Consider the following 24284-nt stretch of genomic DNA (forward strand, 5'->3'; position numbering starts at 1 on the left):
GGCAGAAGGAGGGCCACAGTGTGGCCTTGCACGGTCTGCACTGGGGCCTTTCTCTTCACCCTGCACACCAGCTAGGAAGCTTTATATCTCATAAGGTGTGCTAATCCTCCAGCACAGACACTGTACTTCACTGGAGCTGGAGAAACAAAACACCCAATTTTTGCATCCTAGTTTTTCTTTAATTAAAGCTGATCCTTTTCTTAGAGGGCGATTCCTGTTTCCAAATTCATATTTTCATTCTCAAAGGAGAGGTTTATTTTCTTCTGTTTTCACCCACCCATGAGCCTCCACATCACTCTTTCTCCCAGCCACACATGTTCCATTCCCATACTTCTTAGTCATTCTTGCTTCCCCACTGCTGTCTGGGTTGCAGCTGCCCGCATTTCCTTCAAGGCAAATATGTGGTTGTGCCTCTCTCGTGAGGTTTTTCCGAAGAGTCCTGTTCTCTTTGGCTTTGACGTTTTAAAGGGTTAAAGTAGCAACAACAACAAATTCTAATTAAATGCTTATTTGATGCCGGATCCTTTGCTAAATACAAAATGCAATCTCTCACCACTCTGTGTGGTTTGGGAAACCTTGTTATTCACATTTGAAATATGAAGTCATGGAGACTTCGAGAAGTCAAGGCACTTGTCCAGGATCGTGATTGCATCATGGGAAGGAGCTGGGATTGAGACTTCTTATCTTCCAGACATAGCTCCACATCACCTGGAGCAGGGCTCTAGAAACTAGACCTGTGTTTCCAAAAATGTGGCATGATTTTGAGCAGTAGAGCTGATGTTAAATAAATATGAGTCTCACGGTGATAGAGTCATTTTCTTTTCCATTTACTTTTTGATCTTTTTGGTTGAATAATGGAGAAACATTTCAGTTGGATGCCGCATGCCTGACACCCATCTCTAAAACTTTCTAATGTACTTGTGTTACTAAGAAGTGAGCAAACTTCTAGCTCAAATCTTTGACAGCAAGAGGAAGTAGCAGAATTTGATAACAATTTTTTAATGTATTTTTTTTTTAGATGGAGTCTCTCTCTGTTGCCCAGGCTGGAGTGCAGTGGCGTGATCTCGGCTCACTGCAATCTCCACCTCCCGGGTTCAAGCAATTCCTTACCTCAGCCTCCCGAGTAGCTGGGATTATAGTCGCACACCGCCATGCCTGGATAATTTTTGTATTTTTAGTAGAGATGGGGTTTCATCATCTTGGCCAGGCAGTCTTGAACTCCTGACCTTGTGATCCACCCGCCTGGGCCTCCCAAAGTGCTGGGATTACAGGCATGAGCCACCGCGCCCAGACTTTTAATGTATTTTTTAAGTCTGCTTTCAATTTATAACAGGGGATACTGGTTTGCTATTGATGTGATGATTCTAACTTACAAAAATATATTCGTTTAAGGAAAATAAAGCAAGTTGATTAAAAATGAATCACGTAGGTGGCACAAAGATTTGACAACCATCATGAAAGTTGTTTGTGAATGATGGATGTTGCCAGCTGTCCCATGCTCAGAAGCCTGAGTGGCAAGTGATACATGATGTGTTATCTTACATCAATTCCCATTTCTCACCCTACCAGTCATAGAAAGGGCTAGGAAAACAATTGCAGTAGCAGGTGGGCCAGATTCCCCTGATCTCCAGTGAGCACACACACGGGGCACTAGGAGAATAGACTGCTGCTTTGTCTTAAGCTGAGATCAACCAGGCAGCAATGCCAGTGACTGGAACAGGAAAGACAACAAAGATAGTCAACCGCAGAATGTCCTTGTCATCCCAGTCTGTACTGAAGCAACAGTTCCCTAAACTCGGACACTGCCTTGTATAGAAAACCTCTTACCAGGTATTCATTACCTGGGTTCTCCCTTGTCCTCATTTTGGTCTATTTCAATGATTTTCAACTGGGGATATTTGTCAATGTCTGGAGACACTTTTGGTTGTCAAACTGCAGGGTACCACTAGCATCTAGTGAGTAGAGGCCAGGGATGCTGCTCAGTAAACTACAACGCCCAGGACAGCCCTAATAACAAAGCATGATCAGACCATGTCAGTGTTGCTGACTTTAGTAGAGCTGAGATCGAGTCCATATTACAAGCTCCTTAGAAATTCCTCCCAAATTTATTCCTCACAATGAAACTCCTAGAACCTACATGGCTAAGCCTCTTGCTTCTTCATCTCATGTCTGTGCAAGTGTGTTTTCTTGTCATAGTGTTGTTGGCCTTGCTATAGCCCCAGGGGTAGGGGGAGGGGATTGTACTCCACTTGTTCAAACTGTATTTTTTTTTTTTTGAGACGGAGTCTCGTTCTTTCGCCCAGGCTGGAGTGCAGTGGTGCAATCTTGGCTCACTGAGAGCTCCGCCTCCCGGGTTCACGCCATTCTCCTGCCTCAGCCTCCCGAGTAGCTGAGACTACAGGCACCTGCCACCACGCCCGGCTAATTTTTTGCATTTTGAGTAGAGACGGGGTTTCACCGTGTTAGCCAGTATGGTCTCGATCTCCTGACCTAGTGATCCACCCACCTCGGCCTCCCTAAGTACTGGGATTACAGGCATGAGCCACCGCACCCGGCCTCAAACTGTATTTTTAGTTCGCCTCACTTTCACAGACAAAAGTAAACATTCTGTGCTTTTTTTTTTACTTTTAATTTTATATCCCTCTCTGTCAGGTGCTTCGGATCTGTTTCTCTCAGGTTTTTGGATTCCAGATTTTCATTTTCCCAACGCTGACACCCACCCCTCTTCTCAACTGTACATTTCCTTTTTTAATTGCCGCATCAGTGTGGCTCATACAACCATGATATTATTCTCAAACGTTTTGCATATGTAGATCTTGTCTCTCCAAATTAATTCTCAGCTCCTCAAAGAGAAAGCCTATGTTTACATCCTTCACAGCGGCTGTTATGCTTTGTCTCTGATAGGTGCAACAAGTACCTTATTCTTTCAATTATAACGTAATTGTAAATGTAAAATACAACATTGATTTAATAGCTGCCTTGGCAGGGATAGAGAAAAAGAAAAGCCTACCTTAAATATGCATGTTGGCCAGGCACGGTGGCTCATGCCTGTAATCCCAGCACTTTGGGAGGCTGAGGTGGATGGATCACCCGAGGTCAGGAGTTCGAGACCAGCCTGGCCAAGATGGTGAAACCCCCGTCTCGACTAAAAATATAAAAATTACCCAGGCGTGGTGGCAGGTGCCTGTAATCCCAGCTACTTAGGAGGCTGAGGCAGAGAATTGCTTGAACCTGGAAGGTGGAAAGGTTGCAGTGAGCCGAGATGGTGCCACTGCACTCCAGCCTGGGCAACAGAGCAAGACTGTGTCTCAAAAAAAAAAAAAAATATATATATATATATATACACACACACACACACACACACGTATACACACACACACACGTATACATACACACACGTTGAGGTCAAAATGTGTTCTGCTTTTGGCAGTGTCCACATATTCTACACACACACACACACACACACACACACAAACACACAGAGAGAGAGAGAGAGAGAGACAGAGCCATGTGCACAGAATACATCTTGGAAGCAAGAAAATATGAAACTTATTGGCTTACTGATTTCAAATGTTTACTTATTCATTCTGTCTACCATGAGATAATTTATTTTAGTTTTCATAATTTCAACCCCATTAGTATTTTTCTAATAAGATATGTTAGTGTGCAATGTTATGGGCAAAACGAGAGAACAGAGTTTCTGAAGTTGGGCACTCAGTGCATATGAACCATAGTGTCTTGGTCTTGAATCTTCACAGTACCCAGGACCACAGTCCCAGCACATGCACACTTGTGCTCTGTCCACTGGGGGCTCAGACCCGCAGGCTACCCCTCTTCCCACCACCTCCCCAACATGTTGGCTTCACTTACCTGTGTCCCACCTAAAAGCTTTATATGTGCAGTTCTGTCTGTCAAGACTGTTTTTCCTGCCTTCTTTCTCAAACCACTCCCCTCCCCAGGGTAACTCAATGAATTCTCAGTGTCAGTAAAAGTTGCTCAAGGAAGCCTGGGTCAGGTTCCCAGCGATGCCTTTCCTAGCACTGCCTTCTGCTTCACAATTCATTCTACAGTTATTTATTGAACATCAAATGTAAACCAAGCCATGCTCTAGGCATTAGTGGAAAAGCTGTGAGTATATCAGAACAAAATCCCCGTCTACAGGGAGCTTACATTCTGGTAAAGTAATGGAAGCTCTCTTTACTTCAAGATATAATTGTGTACTCTACATATCCTATTTAATATTTGCAGTAAATCTAGGTGAGAGTTCTTAGCATTACATTTGTTTACATATAAAAATGCAGATTTAGGCAGGTTAGATAGCTGACAGTAGTTCACAAAGCTGGTGAGATGGCAGGCCAGCCAGGTGATCCCTGGTCAAGCTCCTGCATTCTATTATGTTGCCTTTGGTGGGTGGAAGAATGAATCCTTCCCAACATTTTCTGAGCTATTGGTTCCTTCTGGATTCTTGAATAATTGAATAATCCATGATTTGGAGTGACAGGCATTTCATTTAGGCAATTATTGGGAAACTCAAAACTATACCTGCACCTATATGGCAGCAATATTATTATATTTGAATCCTTATCGTCACAGAGGAAATTAGAAAGGCCTAACTTAAACTTTTTTTTTTTTAACCTTCTCTGGGTTTCCAATCCACTGGTTTCCATTAATGTAGGAAGTGTTGGGTCACTTGGGGCCACTTTGGATACAGGAAGAGCATCCAGGGTGAAAATCAATGGGTAAAGAGAAAGGAGGAATCGGGAGCAACAGAAGTTAAAGCAGGTGGCTTTGCTATTCTGCCAAAGGGTAAACCCATTAGAACATCTTTGTTCTGTGTTGCATTTTCTCTGGAGACGAGAAGCAGACATGGCTGTAGGAGGTTATGTAAGACCATTAGCCTGTTTGATGTGCCTTTCTTTTCACTTCCTTTTTTTGGTTTGTTTGTTTTCTTCTTACTGCCTTGGGGAGTTAGCCCATCACATGGTTTTGATGGAGGCATGTAGTAACATTTTAGAGTGTTGTAAAGCTGCTTATGAAACAGTTTCAAACACATCAATTAGGAGGGGTGGATAAGATAAAAGGACTTGTGGGTAGAGTATAGAAGAGAGCTGATGGAAGAGCATCTGAAGGTCAGTTTGTGGTCATTAGCATCTTCATGGGTCAGGCTGTCCAATGAAGGACACATGGCTTTGAGCAATAGGAGCAAAAGTCCTAACAATTTACACCAAAGGCCTCATTTCTGTTCTATTTAGAGCTCTTAATGCATTTTGTGTCTTTAATGCACAGTGGTGATTTCTTGGCCAGATCTGGTTGATTAAGGCCTTTTGACTCTCACAACTTAAAAAGAAAATGAAACAAGTTGCTGACATATAAAATTCAGGTGACTTCACATAAACATAATAGAATGCAGGAGCTTCTCTTAAACATAATAGAATGCAGGAGCTTGACCAGGGATCACCTGGCTGGCCTGCCATCTCACCAGCTTTGTGACCTACTGTCAGCTATCTAACCTGTCTAAACAATCAGAAACTGTGAGTACCTTGGACGCGTATTTCCGCATTCCCCCACATAGACGCCTGTCTAGGGCTGACTTCTGGATACCATGCTTAGACAGGACCTGTGCTCTCTGCTAGCTGCGCTCCCTGTACCCTAGGTCATAGTGGGTTTGAGCACCTTTATGCATTCACGTTCTCTGCCTGAACTCTAATGGAATTTGAGGTTGTGTCTCCTGTTGTTTTCTGTTAGTGGTAAGTGGTGTGTGTATGTGTGTGTGTGTGTGTGTGTGTGTTCCAGATCTTCAGGCAGAGGAGAGGGAAGTCCATGTACATTAAAGAAGAATGTTTAGTCCTATAGTTTTGGTTTCATTTGTTTTTGATAACAATATTTATTTAAAGATTTAAATGTCATTAAGGGAAGGTTGTGGATTTATTATGTTTCTTAAAAGTGGGCATTGGGGGCCGGGTGCAGTGACTCACACCTGTAATCCCAGCACTTTGGGAGGCAGAGGTGGGCAGATCACGAGGTCAGGAGTTCGAGACCAGCGGCCAAAATGGTGAAACCCCATCTCTACTAAAAATACAAAAATTAGCTGGGAGTGGTGGCACATGCCTGTAGTCCCAGCTACTCGTGAGGCTGAGGCAGAAGAATTGCTTGAACCCGGGAGGTGGTGGTTGCAGTGAGCCAAGATCGCACCACTGCACTCCAGCCTGGGCGACAGAGCGAGACTCCATCTAAAAACAAAACAAAACAAAACAAAACAAAACAAAACAAAGTGGGCATTGGGTAAGAGTGATTTTCCAAGAGTAAAATTAATTAATGGGTTATGATATAAATTAAGCATTCCACCACTAGTATTAAAAATAAGATAGAATAGAAAATAATAGCATGTTATAGATTGATGATAGATTGATAGGTATACTGGCTAAAAATCTAAACTACATTTCCTACGGCGGGTTGCAGTTAACAAAGACTTTGAAAGCAACTAGATTGTCCAAGCTTGAGAAACATAGCTGCAAGTTTTGGTATTAATCTGTCACACTACAAGTATTTCTGAGTAACAGCTACCTTCATTACTTCTGGAACCAAGGTTGGCATTTAAGGAAGTAAATAAATATATACAGTGACCTCTGCCCCAGGGGAAACCAGTGGCCACTTTTTCCTCTTAAAGAATTGATTAAGATTACTTCCTTCTCTTAACAAATTAATATTTCCTAATTGATGGAAAAAAGATGTATGAAAAACAAAACCTTACAGAATTGGATGCCAAACAATAGAGTCAAGTTTGTATGGTGGCTTAAATAAGGAAGAGGAAGCAGAAAGCGTTTAAGTATTTTAAGATGTCTTCAGGAAAGAAATGAGACTTTACTGAAAATGCCTTGAATTTCAGTTTCAGATCTTCTTTGGGTTAAAATGACTTAATAATTAAAATCACATGATCAACCTCATGAGCTAGTTCTTTAGATTAGCTTATTGAAAGAGACTTCATGTTTTTCCCTCGGTTTCTTCTTCTTCTTCTTTTTTTTTTTTTTTTGGTGGGGGGATGGCACCTCTCTCTATCACCCAGGCTGGAGTGCAGTGGCATGATCTCAGCTCACTGCAACCTCCGCCTCCCAGCTTCAAGCAATTCTCCCTGCCTCAGCCTCCAGAGTAGCTGGGATTACAGGTGCCCCCCACACCATGCCTGGCTAAGTTTTGTATTTTTTAGTAGAGACAGAGTTTCACCATGTTGGCCAAGCTGGTCTCGAACTCCTGACCGTAGATCATCCGCCCACCTTGGCCTCCCAAAGTGCTGGGATTACAGGTGTGAGCCACCACACCCAAACTCCCTCTGTTTCTTCATACATGGCTCATATTCATAAAATTCATGAAATTTAATTCAAATTTAATGGGTTTTGGCCCACTACTTAGGCCGTGCCATATGTATAGAAGGCTGTCATTTGGCTGTGGTACTGGGCCAACTGTGAAACATTAGATACATCTTCCTCGTTTTATTGCATTAACCGCATAGACTGGGCTAGACTAAAAAAATAACAGTGGTTTAGGCTGAGAATTTGCTTAGTTTCTATGCTGTGTTAAACAGTTCTTTAGATGGGAGCAAAATTCAAGCACTGAAGCTACCTCTCAGTTTTTCAGCAAGAAATTCTGAAATGGAAGGAGTGGCGTTGTGTCTTAGAATAATTCGGCTCTTTAAAACAAGCAAGCAAACAAAACAACCTCTTAGTTTACTGTTGGCGTATGTATGTATCAAATTCAGAGCTTCTTTTAATATCCCTGCATATGATTTTGTCCAAGTTCTTTAAAAATATTTATAATAATTAAATATATCTTAGTGTAGTTTTATATATATACACACACTAAAATATATATATAGCATATATACACACACACTAAAATATATAGAGAGCATATATAAACACACACTAAAATATATAGAGAGCATATATATACACATACATATACTAAAATATATTTAAGTAAAAAGCATTTATTTGTTTCTTGCCTAATTGTGTGTACCAGTCTTCCCTTATTAATGAAATTTATTTCTCTTTGTTTACCTTTACCATCTGAGGTACAGATACCATTCTTCTTAACACTTGATGTTAATTATCAAAACCATACAACTTTCCGTGAAGAACTTCTCTAATGTTCCAAATATTAATTCAGCACAGTCATGCTCATTGAAAAAAAAATTAACTGCATTTGATCCATCACATTGAATGAAAGCTGGAGTAATATTTGATCTAGGATTTTAGGAAGGAAAGAATCCTTAAAGTCATGGTCTGTAGGGAAAGCGAGAACAGAATCTAAGAGACATAGAATCTTTCTGTCTCTCTGCGCTGGCAGTTTCTGATGAGGAGCTATTCACAGACTGTACAAAGGAATACACTTGCACAGGTATTTCTCTTTGAGAGTGGCAAGGTGAAGGATAGGGAAGGTGAAGTATTTATTATACTGAAAATCAAGAAACAGCTTTTTTAAAAAAAAAATTTCTGTTTTACTTTGTGATAAAACCATTCAGCACAGGTTAGCCTGGAGTCCTTTGGTCCCCTGCCCTTGTTAATAACAATTAATTGAACACTTTGAACATTTCAATTCTAGTTAACTTTGTTTAACAAATGTGAACAAGAATAAAAAATAATAAATGGGCACAGCCTAATGGAGTATGCCAGGATCTTGGTGCATTGAACTTCCAGGCGCTGGATTTTCAGAAGCTGTTTTGTTTTTGTTTTCACAGGATGTGTGAGACTGGTGAAGGGCTGTTTATCTTTCAGACCCGAGATGGGGAGGCCATCTATCAGAAAGTCCACTCTGCTGCCTTGGCCATAGCCGAGCAGCACGAGCGCTTGCTACAGAGCGTGAAAAACTCGATGGTACGTTTGGAATTTCTTCCTCGTGTCCCAGTGCCTATCACTGCAGAAAGCAATTGGGTCATTTTTGTGCTGGAAAATATGGTCAGCATTATTTGAGCAGATGACTGATTCCTCTTCTCAACAGTGTATCACTTGGATTAAATGGCATTCCAGAATGCCTGATGTGGGCCGTTGGTAACACCTTGGCCATGCATCCCCATTATCTACTTTACAACTCAATCGTAAGGGTGTGTAAAATTAATTTGCATGTGTACAGACATCTATAGACACAACCATGTGGATCATCTACCTATGGAGATATGTCTTGCTATGTCAGAAGTTATTTCAAATGTCAACAGGGGCCAGAGAGAAAAATGTAAATGAAAGAAGAGGGCTGAGGGAAACTGGAGTGAAATGTCAAAAGCCCAAGACTAGACAACTGTTGACATGAGAACAAGAGATTGTGACATCCATCTAGGTAGATCCCTTGATTTTTCAAGGGAAGCCAAAGATTTGAGTCTATATGTAATACCTGCTAGTTGGTAACTGTTGGAAGTTAATTCTAGTTAAGAGTACAACACTTCGTGGGTCAAAGAGAACCTGTCTACGGGTGAACTGCTACCCACAGCCATGCGTGTGCCATCTCTTCACAGTCATCGGTATATAAAGATGCCCAAACATAAACACATAGCACACATAAACATGCCCTCAGAACACTTACTCTTTGCTTTACACTGTGCTAGGGACTTGGATTACATAAATAATTATGTTCATGAAGCCAGGTGCGGTGGCTCACTCTTGTAATCCCAGAACTGTAATCAGGCTGAGGCAGACTGATTGCTTGAGCCCAGAAGTTTGAGACCAGCCTGGACAACATGGGGAGACCCTGTCTCTACAAAAATACAAAAATTAGCCAGGTGTGGTGGTATGCGACTGTAGTTCCGGCTACTCAAGAGGCTGAGATAGGAGGATCACTTGAGCCCAGGAGGTGAAGGCTACAGTGAGCCGAGTTTGTGCCACTGCACTTCAGCCTGAGTGACAAAGAGAGACACTGCCTAAAAATTAAAAAAAAAAAAAAATTATGTTCATGAGTTTTTTCTTTAAGGAGGGTAAATTCATGAAATCATAAATCATAAATGAATGCACAACACTTAAGTAATGCACATCATGCATTGTGGCTGCAAATGTATATATAGAGCTTCACATCTGGAAGGAAATATACAAAACAAAAAGGAATTGGGTTGGCAAGATTAGGGTAGTTTGAAACTTTATGATTGAAACATGTGGGGTGGTTGGATTTAAAGAGTGGAGGGGCAAAGCATGCCAGTAATGTGATCTGTTCCAACACAGCCCCGGGTTATTCCCAAATGACATCTATAGGCAGCACTCCAGGATTTTAGAGCAGGGGTCAGCAAATCTTCCTGTAAAGAGACAGTAAATGTTTTAAGCTTTGTGGACTAACATGGCCTGCAAGTACTTAACTGCCCTTGTAGCACAGCTGCAGCTATTGGAAAGATGTAATCAAATGAGCATGGCCATGTCTCAAAACAAACTTTATTAATGGACATTGAGATACAAATTTCATATAATTTTCACATGTCAGGAAATATTACTCTTCTGTTGATTTTCTCTCAACCATTAAAAAGTGCAGGTTTTTTTCATTGTTTGTTTTTTGCATATGGGTCATTCAGAAACAGTCAGCAGGCTGGATTTGGGCCGCAGGACAGAGCTTATACTTGGAAAAGAGCAAGTGCCCGCCCCCGTGAGCCAGTGCTGACGTAAGCATTTGCGAGAAACCAGGCTTGAAGACTTGTGTATGATTTCAGAGGTGGTGGACGTGGGCATGCTGAGGAGGCCTGGAATGAATTAAGGGGTTCTGATGGTTGTTTTTATATGTCAACCTGACTGGGACACAGGGTGCCTAGATATTTGGTTAAACTTTCTTGTGAGTATGTCTCTGAGGGTGTTTCTGAGTGACAGTAACATTTGAAATGATAGATTGAGTACAGCAAATTGCCCTCTGCTATGTGAGTGGGCCTCATCCAATCTGATGGAGGCCAGAATAGAACAAAAGGGAGGGTAAGAGAGAATTAGCTCTCTTTGTGGTCTTGAGTTGGGACATTGGTCTCCTTTGGCCTTCAAATCCAGACCAGAAACCATCACCATTGGCTTTCAGGCCTTCAGACTGCAGATCTTGGTGTATATATCCTATTTACTCTGTTTCTGGAAAACTGTGACTAATATAACCAATTTAGGGGTAGAAACAGATAAAACAGAGATAAATTTCAGTGCCATCATACAGTGTTCAAAATCATGGCCCGTGAAGCCAGACTTAGTTCCAACACCATTTCTGAAACATTCCAGCTTTGTGGAGGAGAACAAAGTTCTTGATATCCCTGAGCTCCAGTTTTCTCCTTTGTAAAATGGGAACGGTAATAGTATTTATCTTAAAGACCCCTCTTAAAGTTTAAGTGAGATATGCTCATAACATGTTCAGCCCAGAGCTCATTATATAGCTTTCCATGAACTGTAGCTGTTATTACTGTTGTTAATAGCTGAGCCATCATTAGCATTGCTGTTAATAGCTGAGCAGACTGGTTGGTCCAGATTGATCCTAGCAATGGCTGATGAAAATGGCTGGAGGATTATCTAGTAACAACATCTAAGCCCATTTACATCTGTGCCTCATCCCTCTCTCTCTCTCGTCACATCTCTCTCTCTCTCGCCACCTCTCTCTCGCCATCTCTCTCTCTCTCGCCATCTCTCTCTCTCGCCATCTCTCTCTCTCTCTCGCCATCTCTCTCTCTTTCTCTCTAAATGTCTAAGTAGAGCAAATGTAAAATTAGATTGAGAAGGAATGGGGAATGATATAATTTAATAGATTTTAGAGAATTAGAACCTACTATAAGAAACTATAAGAAATCATTATATTTATTATTTTCTTCTTTCAAAAGGAATCTATACATTATTGAAAAATTGTAGACAACACAGCAGAACAAAAAGAACATAGTAAGTCATCCCTCTGCCCGCCACACAAGAATATACCTGTTTCTCACTTTTGAGTGTGTAGCTTTCCAGTATTTTAACTAGGTGGATGTAGAAAATAGAATTACATTGAATACATTGCTTGTGCTAGCTTTTTGCAAGAAAATGTCTATATATTGTCTCTTTAAATATCATCTGCAACATCATATTTTGTGGTCCTATTTTATTATATGGATATTTCATAGATTTTTAAAACTATGCATCAAGGTTGGGCACGGTGGCTCACACCTGTAATCCCAATATTTTAGGAGGCCTAGGCAGGAGGATCACTTGAGACCAGAAGTTTGAGACCAGTCTGGGCAAAATGGTAAGATCTGGTCTCTACAAAAAATTTAAAAACTAATCAGGTACAGTGGCTTGTGCTTGTACTCCCAGCTACTCAGGAGGCTGAGGCAGGAGGATCCTTTGGGCCCAGGAATTCAAGGCAGCAGTGAGCTAGGTTCCCGCCACTGCACTCCAGTCTGGGTGACAAAGGGAGACCCCATCTCTAATACATATACATATATGTATGGTTATATATATTTATTTATATATATGGTTATATATATTTATATTTGAGGTTATATGTATACATAAAACAACAACGAAAAACCTGTGCATCACCTTGATGCTCAGTCTGTATGCATCAATGACTATCTGTTTAAGATAAATTCTTAAAACTTGATTGCTGAATCAAAGTCTGAGAATGCTTTTAAGGATTTGCTTTTCTTTCCAAGTAGCCTTCCAGGAAGACTTTCTTTTCAAACTAATACAATCTTGGTATTTATTTTCCCATGTATTTAGAAATTCTGGATATTTCAATAAAGAGACATCAGTGGATGGATGGAGAGAGACAGAGGGAGGGGAATGCGAGAGAGAGTGAGAGCGAGCTGTGAAGTAGAATTCAAGTCACTGAAAACTTACAGGGCAACATGTCATTGTATTAGTGTTGTGCGGCTATTCCATTAGATCCCTTTAGGCACCTGAAGAAGTTTGTCTAAGATTGTCTTGTTCGTAGAGACATCAATTAGCATAAATTGTTTTGTACTTGAAAGGCGGGTTCTGCATGCTCATGCACATGTTTTTCCATTTACAACCTCCTCATTATTTCCGCTAAAAATTAATCAGGAATATGAGTAAATCGTTTGGATTATCCCTTTGCAAATTTAACTAGAAAATAATGTCACTTGCTCTTAATTTGCTGTATGCTTAATGGGTTCTATAAAATAAATGTGATTTTTAAAGCCACGGCATCCTGTTATAGATGGAAATGAGTAAGCTTCAACATGGATCTGACTCTTAAGGAGTTAAACGAGGGATTGTGAAAAGCTTAAAATCAATGTACTTTAGTCAATCTCTGATTAGGGGATACCATGCTAAAATAAAACAAATGAAGGCAACATTACTGGCTCACCCTGGCTCGGTTATTGTTTTGCCTTTTCTGGTAATTAAGAGTGGATCCACATAGACCTGGCTACATTCCCCACTAGGAATTGCCTTTATATGACTGCTGACTTGCTTCTATGAGATGGCCAAGATCATAACCGGAGAAAGATGGCAAAACTCATATCTGGCCATAGCCTCACTATTAGGAAGACCTAACTCATTGTTTACTGCCACTGTTGTAAAATTCCCAAGAGTGTGTCTACAGACAGAATGTTGCACTGTGGGGCCAATACCAGGCTGAAATTACAGCCTGGAGTGAATTGATTTCAGTCAGCCTTATGACCCTCAATCCCAAAACTCATAAAGAAGGGGCCTGTGGGTCCGGTAATAATAGTAACAGTTGTGGGAGGCTGAATAATGGCTCCCCAAATACGCCCGCATTCTAATCTATGCAGTCTGTGAATGTTACCTTACAAGGCAAAAGGGACTTTGCAGGTGTGATCGAGTTAAGGATCCTGAGATGGCGACAGTATCCTGGTCTATCCAGGTGGGTCGAATATAATCACAATTGTCTTCAGAAGAGGGAAACAAGAGGAGTCGAACAGAGGGCAAGGCAATGGTGGAAGCAGAGAGACAGAGATAGAGAAGGGGTGGAGAGGGAGATTTTAAAATGCCACGCAGCTGGCTTTGAAGGTGGAAGAAAGGACTGGAGCCAAAAGATGTTTGTGGCCTTGAGAAGTTAGAAAAGGCATAAAAACAGCCTAGCACGGTGGCTCACGCCTGTAATCCCAACACTTTGGGAGGCCGAGGCGGGTGGATCACGAGGTCAAGAGATTGAGACCAGCCTGGCCAACATGGTGAAACCCTGTCTCTACTAAAAATACAAAAATTAGCTGGGCGTGGTGGCGTGTGCCTGTAGTCCCAGCTACTGAGGCAGGAGAATTGTTTGAACCTGGGAGGTGGAGGTTGCAGTGAGCCAAGATTGCGCCACTGCACTCCAGCCTGGTGACAGAGCGAGACTCCATCTCAAAAAAAAAAAGGCATAAAAACAGGTTCTCCCCCAGAACCTCCAGAAGGAGCCAGCTCTGTTGATGCCTTGACCACAGCCAAGAGAAACTGATTTGGGACTTCTGGCTTCTAGAACTGTAAGACAATAAATTTGTGTGGTTTTATGCCACCAATTGGTGGTAATTTGTTCTGACAGCCATAGAAAACTAATATGATAATAATAACAAAACAAGAATGTGTTATATCTCTGCTCTGTAACAGACAATGTGTTAAGGACATTTTGTGTAATTTCTAAACCTCATGAAAACTCTTGCATTGAAGACCCCAAACCACCAGCTTAGAAGGTATTAGGGCTCAAATTTGGAACAGGTGTGCTGACATAACCCCTGCCTTACACTGTATCTTTGAATCAAGCCCCTAGACACGTTTTCTTTATCCTACATGAGATTAACTCACTGTTATTCTGAAAACTCCAAATTAGTGACCAACATTTAAAAATTGAGAGCTAACACATAAATCTCAGATTTTTATATTTTCTTGAAAAGTGCAAAGCTCTGGCAGTGCTGATCTTGCATCCTGACAAGGCAATGCTTAGATACACCCAGCAGTGTCTGTCCTCACACATCTTTCTCTGGGACCTTGCTACTGATGCTGTGGCTAACTGATGTCTATATTACTATATAAATTAATTTTCTATTGCCATGTAACAAAGTACCACAAACTATGCACCATTAAAACAACAGCCATTTATTATTTCACAGTTTCTGTGGGTCAGGAGTTTTGGCATAGCATAGTGGACCTTCCTCTCCAGTTTTTCACAAGCCTATAATGTAGGTTTCTGTTGGGGCTGCAGTCTCATCTCAAGGTAAAAGTGGGGAAGGATCCACTTTCTTTTTTTTTTTTTTCTTCTTTTATTTTTGTGTAGAGAAGGAGTCTCACTCTGTCGCCCAGGCTGTAGTGCAGTGGCGCTATCTCGGCTCACTGCACGCTCCGCCTCCTGAGTTCACCCGCCATTCTCCTGCCTCAGCCTCCCGAGTAGCTGAGACTACAGGCGCCTGCCACCACGCCCGGCTAATTTTTTGGTATTTTTAGTGGAGACGGGGTTTCACCGTGTTAGCCAGGATGGTCTCGATCTCCTGACCTCATGATCCACCCACCTTGGCCTCCCAAAGTGCTGGGATTACAGGCGTGAGCCACTGCGCCCGGCCAAGGATCCACTTTCAAGCTCACATGGTTATTGGTGGAATTTAGCTACTTGGGGTTGTGGGATTGAGGGCTACAGTTTCTTGCTGGCTGTTGGACAGAGGCCACTCTCAGCTCCTGGCCACATGGACCTTGCCAGCACGGCCACATACTTCATCAAAGCCAGCAAGAGGGCACAATCCTATGTATCACAATCATGGAAGGATTATTTTATTCATCTTATCACTCTGCCATAGTCTGTCGATTTTTTTTTCTTTTTTTTTGGAGACAGAGTCTTGCTCTGTTACCCAGGCTGAAATGCAGTGGTGCAATCACAGCTCACTGCAGCCTCGACCTCCTCCCACCTCAGCCTCCTGAGTATCTAGGACTACTGGCATGCATCACCATGTCTGGCTCCTTTTATTTATTATTTATTTTTTGTAGACATGAGGTCTCCCTATAATGTTGCCCAGGCTGGTCTCAAACTCTGGGTTTAAGCAAACCTTTTTCCTCTGCCTCTCAAAGTGCTGAGATTACAGATATGAGCCACTGTACCCAGCCAGTCTGTTGACTAAAAGCAAATCATAAGCCCTGTGCACACAAAGGAAGGGCACCACACAAGGGTATGCCCACCAGGAGGACGAGATCATGGGGCCACCTCAGTGTCTGTCCCCTGCACCGTGAAACTTTCTGGAATAATATTTACTTAGTGGTTTGATTTTTCACTTTTAAATATTTTCCCTACTTTATGGCACTTGCTAGTAATACGATGTATTTATTGAACACTACTATATGCCCAACTCTTTAGTAATAATAGCCACTGTTATTTTTCAGGCCTCCTACAATATAGCAGATACTTTACTTGCCTTTTCTCTAATCACCACAATAACTCTGAGGTAGATTCATTTGTTCACTCTCATTCATTTGACCATTTAAACATGTTTATTGAGAACCTAGTATGTTCTGTTTTGTGTGGCAGGATACAGTGGCAAGTAGACACTTGAGGCCTATGCTCCTACAGGGCTTACAATGGAAAAGAATATTCATGATCCCTGACCTGGAAGGAATCACTGTCCTATGATATAGATGAGAAAAGGGATGTTCAGCATGGCGAAGTCATTTGTCTGCAGCTACGTAGCTCATTACTACTGGAGCCAGGAATGCAGGGTGGTTTTATCTGGTTCCAAAACTCTACCTCTGGCCACGATGCCTCACTCCTTTGAAGGGTTTTAAAGCTCTTATGTCCCCACTGAGCATGGTCTTAGCATTTTCCCTTTTTTTTTTTCTTTTTTTGAGATAGACTCTCACTCTGTAGCCCAGGCTGGAGTGCAATGGCATGATATCGGCTCACTGAAACCTCTGCCTCCCGGGTTCAAGCGATTCTTCCCCCCTCAGCCTCCCAAGTAGCTGGGATTATAGGCACCTGCCACCACGCCTGGCTAATTTTTTGTATTTTTAGTAGAGACAGTGTTTCACTATGTTGGCCAGACTGGCCTTGAACTCCTGACCTCGTGATCTGCCTGCCTCAGCCTCCCAAAGTGCTGGGACCACAGGCATGAGCCACCGCACCCGGCCGGTCTCAGCATTTTCAAATGACCTTGATAATCAGAGTACCTTTCAGAAGCATCTATCAATGTGTAATATATCTTTTAAAAAATCACTGTTAGGGCTGAGCACAGTGACTCATGCCTATAATCTTAGCACTTTGAGAGGCCAAGGCAGGAGGATTGTTTGAGGCCAGGAGTTAGAGACCAACCTGGGAAACATAGGGAGACCCCATCTCTAGAAAATATTTAAAAATTAGCCCAGCATGATGGTGCATGCCTGCAGTTCTAGCTCCTGGGAAGGCTGAGGTGGGAGGATGGCTTGAGTCCAGGAGATCCAGGCTGCAGTGAGCTATGATAGTGCTACTGCCCTCCAGCCTGGGCAACAGAACAAGACCTTGTTTCAATAAATTATATATATATATGAAAAATCACTGTTAAATGAAATCTCATTTATTTGTGTAGTTTTGGCTTTAGATAGCAGTCTTGCCACTTTATGATTGCTCGTCTACATTTCCACTTTAAAAATTCAATGCATTGTTATTATTCACTCTAAAGGGGGTGCTGGAAGAAGTGGGGGTGGGCCTGGAGTATGAGGTGGAGCACTAACTGTGAATGAGGCGGGGAGGCGAGGACTGTCTTGCACCAGCTGCCAGCTGCCTTGCTGGAGAAGCCGCAGCAAAACTTCAGGACAGCTCAGGCACTCCCCTGAGCAGCTATAGCTATTTTTGCCACCTTTGAGATCAGTGTCTATGACAAAGTCTAATTTTGGAACAAGGCGTGGCAGTGTGTGGGATATTCCTCATTCCACTACTGGGCTTGTCATTTTTAGACTTTCCTTCAAGGCGAGAGCCTCAAGGTGAAGAATGCCTGCTTTTAACAGGTTTTTCCAGGGGCTCCGGGTGGGGTGAGGGGGCCCCACTGAGGGGGACGTTCAGGCCCCTGGGTGACTTCTGCCCTGTACTCTGGAGTCCTGATTACACACAGGCTTGAGAGTTCAATCTGAACTTTTTTTTGTCACTTCTTTGTGTTTCTTTGTTTAAAGGATTGATTTACTTCCAAGCTGGGATTTGCAAATACAATTTGCTAATGAATTTGTAGAATTCAAGTGGCATTCTTCCATGATTTTTGAAATCAAATTAATTTATATTCAATCTAATTTTAAACGCAATATGCTACACATTTGGCTTTCTTAGATGTAGAAGGCATCAAAGAAATCATACAGGCAATTTCATTACTATTCAGACACTAAAGTAGACCCTTGCATGGTGGGGTTTTATGTGTGTAAACGCTCTTTTCACAACTCAGCATCTCCTACTCTCCCTTGTCCCTCCCCCCACAAGAAAATCTGTCTTTCCCTCTTCTATTTATGGGCTCTGGTTAATTGGGTTAACTTATGGATTTTTAAAAATGTACTGCTTAAAGCAATTATCATTTTCCCCCTCCTGAATTAAGCCCTTTTTATATCCTGGCATATTAATTATCCTTCAAAAAACTTTTATGAAATACCTATTTGCTACTTGCAAAGCAATGTGTTAGATCTTATGGAGAATATATAATAAAGCATAATTTGTTTTCATCTTTTATTGATTGATTGATTGATTTTGAGACAGAGTCTTGCTCTGTTGCCCAGGCTGGAGTGCAGCGGTGCGATCTCGGCTCACTGCAACCCCCGCCTCCTGGGTTCAAGTGATTCTCCTGTCTCAGCCTCCCAAGTAGCTGGGATTACAGGCACCTGCCACCATGCCCAGCTAATTTTTGTATTTTTAGTAGAGACAGGGTTTCACCATGTTGGCCAGGCTGGTCTCAAACTCCTGACCTCAAGTGATGTGCCAGCCTCTGCCTCCCAAAGTGCTGGGATTACAGGCGTGAGCCACAGCGCCTGGCATTCGTTTTCATCTTTAAAGGAGCTTACCATTTAAATAAGGAGTTCTAAATATACCCCTTATGCAACAGTGTAATTCTGTGGGTTCAATTTGCTATGGTCTCTTTGGATGACCATATTTATTGAAATTAAATTCACACATCTTTTTATTCAACAGTAGTGCTTCTAGGAATTTACTCTGACGTATACTAGCAGAAGTGAAGATGATGCATATACAAATGTTCACGGGAGGACTCCTTCCTTTATTCTTAGATTCCTCTTTTTAACAAGTATTTGCTGAGCCCTGCTGCCCACTAGATAGTATACGAGGTGCTGGGGAAATGGCTCTGAAGAAGATGAAGTTCCCATTCTTGCGGAGCTTATTTGTAAGAGCAGAAATAACTAGAAAGAAGTTAAGTGTCCACCACAAGGGGACAGATTATGGCACATGATATGACAAGAATTACATGAGGCAGCTAACTAGAAATAGAGGAGATTCACTTATAGTAATGACCACATGAAGAGAGTCATATATAATCATATCAACGTGTGTAGAGGAAATGAATGAATATGAGGCAGATCTCAAGGTGGATTCTGACACCTTCACTAATGCTATTATAAGCGCAGAAAATTAACTTATGACAGGGTACAAATGGATGTGTTAGTGTTGGCTACCCTTTGGGAGCAAGACTATGATTTGGAGAGTCTGGGAAGAGGCTTTCATATATTACTTTATGTCTTTCTCTTTGTTTAACAGTTTTAAATCATGGCTATATAATATATTTTTGGAAAAAGAAACAGTGGTTGAGTTTCTGGCATATGGCAAATGTAATTGATTCAACAGGTGAGAGAGAGAGGGTTCTTTCACTTTAAGTACATAAAAATGCATGATTGGCTGGGCACGGTGGCTCACGCCTGTAATCCCAGCACTTTCGAAGGCTGAAGCGGGCAGATCACTTGAGGTCAGGAGGTTGAGACCAGCCTGGCCAACATGGTGAAACCCTGTCTCTACTAAAAATACAACAATTAGCCAGGCATGGTGGCAGGTGCCTGTAATCCCAGCTACTTGGGAGGCTGAGGCAGGAGAATTGCTTGAACCCAGAAAGTGGAGGTTGCAGTGAGCTGAGATTGCACCACTGCGCTCTAGCCTGGGCAATAGAACGAGTCTCAGTCTCAAAAAAAAAAAAAAAAAAAAAAGAATCACGATTAAAGATGATAACGCCTTAACATACTGTATCAAAGGGTGCTACCATCCCATTTTTATGGCTTAGGAGTTTGAAGTGTGGATGCACAGATAGGAAGTGATAAAGCCAAGCTTTAAACCCAGGCGGCCACTGGCTCCGGTTCCCACACTTGCACCACTATGCTGTACTTACTCATGAATTCTTTAGAAATTAAAAGAAGCTAAATGGGCTGGGCACTGCAGCTCACACCTGTAATCCCAGCACTTTGGGAGGCTGAGGCAGACTGATCACGAGGTCAGGAGATCAAGACCATCTTGACCAATATGCTGAAACCCCGTCTCTACTACACATACAAAAATTAGCTGGGCGTGGTGGCGCATGCCTGTAGTCCTAGCTACTTGGGAGGTTGAGGCAGGAGTATCACTTGAACCCAGGAGTCGGAGGTTGCAGTGAGCCGAGATCACGCCATGGACTCCAGCCTGGCAACAGAGCGGCACTCCATCTCAAAAAAAAAAAAAAAAAAGCTAAATGAGATTAACCTACATTTACTAATAGACATTTAACAGAGACCAAACTGTTTATTCAGACAGGATAGATGTGGATGAAACTCAGGCTTCTTCCTTAAATTTGCGATGGCTTTGTTCCTGTGTATGAGGGGAAGAAAATCTCATTTTCTCAGCACTTCTGTTTCAGTCTCTTATAACAACATGATAACTTGCAATGTGCAGGGGTGTGTTTTAATAGTGCTTTCACCTGATTATTAAATGCTGCCTTAGCTTACACAGCTCCTCCCCGGAGCTGGGAGCTCCTGTCACGGTGCCAGGGATGTTGGTTGACTTGTGGCTATGCCTCTATTGGAAAAGGAGACGACTTGTTTTGCTGACAGATCGTGGCTTTGTTTATAAACTTGAAAACTAGTTTTAATACTTGAGATGGGGGCTCCGTCAGTAGGCAGTACATTGCGACCTTGATGGCGGCAGGGCAGCCTGTCATGCCACGACCCTTCCCTCATTTGGAGATGTTCACTTCAGAGCATAAAATCACACGTGCATCTGCTTGACCGTGTGGGCAGTGGTGAGTAATCCTATTTCCCAGTGTTGAGCATGGCAAAGAAGATAGAGATAGAAATAGTGATGAGGACTGAGAGAAGAAAGAAATCAATTCAGTGCAGTTTCTGATCTGTTTTGGGAAGTCAAGGAGTAAGTTTAAAAACTCAAGATTTTTGAAATGGTGGTAGCAGGGCATGAAATCAAGTACAAGACCCTTCTAAGCACAGAGCCCTGTATGACTGCACACGCTGTACTCCTGTGAAGCCAGCCCCAGTGAAGAGTTATGCCTGGGGAACATACATAAACAGTATGTGATCAAGCAAATTGGAACGCGTAGTCACCCTAAAACAGCGGTTCTCAATTAGTGGCAGTTTTATTTCCCAGGGGACATTTGGCAGTATCTGGAGTCATTTCTGGCTGTCAACAGTGGGGTCCCATTGGCATCTGGTGGGTAGAGGCCAGGAGTGCTGTAAGTTCCATACAATGCTTAGGACAGCCCCCCTGCCCTCGACAAAGAATGAGCTGGCCCCAAATGTCAATAGGGCCAAGGTTGAGAACGCTTGCTCTTCTGATAGACAGGTTCTCCTTGAAGCTGGGCCAGAATTGGATGGGTCTGTGTGTTTGGGGTTGAATATCATTTATGAGCTGTGCAACCCAGCCTCTGTTTGCCTTGTTCACATCATATGTAATAAGTGGGTGATACTAATGTCTCTGCCTGGTTTTGTTGGTTCACATGAGCTAGTGCTTGTAAGGCAACGAGATGAGGCATAGTAAGATTCAACACATGTGAACTATTACAGTGATTTCCTCTTTTTTTATTTTTATTTTTTTTTCTGAGATGGAGTGTCGCTCTGTCGCCCAGGCTGGAGTACAGTGGTGCAATCTTGGCTCACTGCAACCTCCATCTCCTGGGTTCAAGCAATTCTCCTGCCTCAGCCTCCCCAGTAGCTGGGACTACAGGCGCCCACCACCATGCCTGGCTAAGTTTTTGTATTTTTAGTAGAGACAGGGTTTCACCATGTTAGCCAAGATGGTCTCGATCTCCTGACCTCGTGATCCACCCACCTTGGCCTGCCAAAGTGCTTGGATTACAGGCGCGAGCCACTGCACCCGGCCAGTGATTTCCTTTTTACTTACACAAACCAATATGAGTTGGGCGAGGAGAAAGAGACTCACCTTGAAGCAATGGGGATATAAACAGGCAACACCAGGAATTTGAATGATGGAGCCGAGAGCTCTTGTTTCCTTAAGACCCTGATGATGTTTGTGCAGTATCAAAGAATAAAGCAAGCACAACCACATGTGACTATGAGGTAAGGCCCCTGTCTTCTGTGCAGCTCATAGCCTAGTACTCAGCAGGAATTCCAGAAATACACACAGTCAGTTATACCTGCTTTGTAAAGCAAAGTGCAACAAGAAAACAATATGTGAATACATGGTGTAGGCGATTCTGCCCAGCAGCCCACCCCTTCACCCTGGCATGTGCTTGGCATCTTGTCACAAAAGCACCTGCTTCCACTGAGTGTGAGCCTAGTGTTTAAAGGGACAATCTGATTATATGTGATTTTTATGTTATGCGTTAACTTTAAAAGCTGACCTCTGAGTAAGTGGCAGCTCCATTCGAGCCTGTAAACCTCTGGAAGGCGGGGACAAGGCCCCATGGGTGTGTAATAAGCTCAGGGTCTGGCACAGGGCTTAAAGGTTTGTTGAATGAACAAAATAGGGATCAAATAAGTTATTGTGTGAGCCAAGAGAAAAAGAAAAATCGAAGCCAAAATACCAAGTCCAGTTCTCTCCTAATGCCCAAACAGGGCACAGGTTCCAGGCAAGTCTGCTGTAAAAGGCCACAGAAAACTCAGTCCCTAAGGATATCTATTTCAATGTATAGGTGGGGGAGAGGATTTTTTTAGTAAGGAGGCAGAAAAAGTTACCGGAGGCAAAGGGAGCAGTGAATTTGTTTTATGCATGTGGCTGAGAATTCAGATGGCTCTGAATAAATTGATGCAAATCACTTTCATTCCCCGTGAAAATAACCATTTGAGTGCATCTGGTGCTCGGCAACATGCTGCACTTGGAAATTTGGCCCCAAATGGTTGATTTCACTAACAGTCTGCTTTGTCAAAGCTGTAAGCCACAATGGAGGCATTATTTCTGCCAGAGTCTGCTCACTGTGTAGTGTCTTTGCTGCATGTTTTTTTTTTTTCCCTTAGCAGGAAAGCGGTCTTTCTTTCTTACCCACATTTTTTTTTTCTAACATCGAGGAAGTAAGCCTCTACTCACTCTATTTTCTTGACAGTTTCATAATATTCTGTGATACCTTGGTAACATTTGGATGATAGGAGTACCCATCACTTTTCCTCCAAATGTCAGAACAAAAGAGAGGACTTGGAGAAAGTAAAGACAGCTCTTTGGGTGGTTCCTGCCAAACATCTGTCAGAGCTGGAATCAGAATTAGGCAGCCCATGAGGACTGGTTCATTAGAATGTTGGGGAAGACCACATGTTTGGCAGATCGTTAATTTCCACTTGAAAGAAGGCCCCTGGGACAGTGGGGGTCCAAGGGCCTCACAGAGGTTCTAATCTCCTGTTTTTCAAGATGGTGGGGGCAGCGTCATCTCCTTGCAGCCTAGACGTTTGGCCAGTTGCCATTTCTTTAAGCTTTGGAAATACAGTTAAGGTGGCTTTTATCATTTGGAACGGAGTAGATTTGAGTCCATCCTTTAGGATCTGTATAATACTCTCAGTACTTTCTATGAGAAATATGTAGAATTGTGTTATGAACTGTAGCTCTGGATTAAGAGGCCAGGTCCTATATCCTGGCTGGACATCTTTACCAGCTCAGGGTCCTTGGGCTACTAACTTTACCACCCTTAGTACTTGTTCCCCCTTCTACAAAGTGTGGATTATATTAGTTCACAACTTGCCAGGTGAGATAAGCAGGTGATTTCTTGGCACAGTGCCTGGTACCTATTAAATATAGCAGCAACCTGAGCTGTTATTATTACTGACTTGTAGTGGGAGAATAAAATGGCAAGGGAAGGCAGATTATAGGGAATCCCCATTCACACAAACGATTCATTCATTTCTTCAATCAATTCATCCATCCATAATTCAATTATCTAATTCCTTTTTATTAAATGCCTACTATATGCCAGGAATCATGGTGGGCACGACGTCTATGAGCATATACAAGAA

The 24284-nt window shown here is 42.4% G+C and overlaps 1 protein-coding gene across 2 annotated transcripts in view; it reads left to right on the top strand.

Annotated features, from left to right (window-relative positions):
• DOK5 (docking protein 5) overlaps positions 1-24284 on the top strand; it is a 175248-nt gene that overhangs the window by 126226 nt on the left and 24738 nt on the right. For both annotated transcript variants that reach the window (XM_009437437.4, XM_009437438.5), the window contains exon 6: positions 8735-8870. In XM_009437437.4, coding sequence (XP_009435712.1) covers positions 8735-8870 — 136 coding nt within the window. The remainder of the gene's footprint in view (positions 1-8734; positions 8871-24284) is intronic.

This window comes from Pan troglodytes, chromosome 21 (genome assembly GCF_028858775.2).
Source record: "Pan troglodytes isolate AG18354 chromosome 21, NHGRI_mPanTro3-v2.0_pri, whole genome shotgun sequence".
NCBI lineage: Eukaryota > Metazoa > Chordata > Mammalia > Primates > Hominidae > Pan > Pan troglodytes.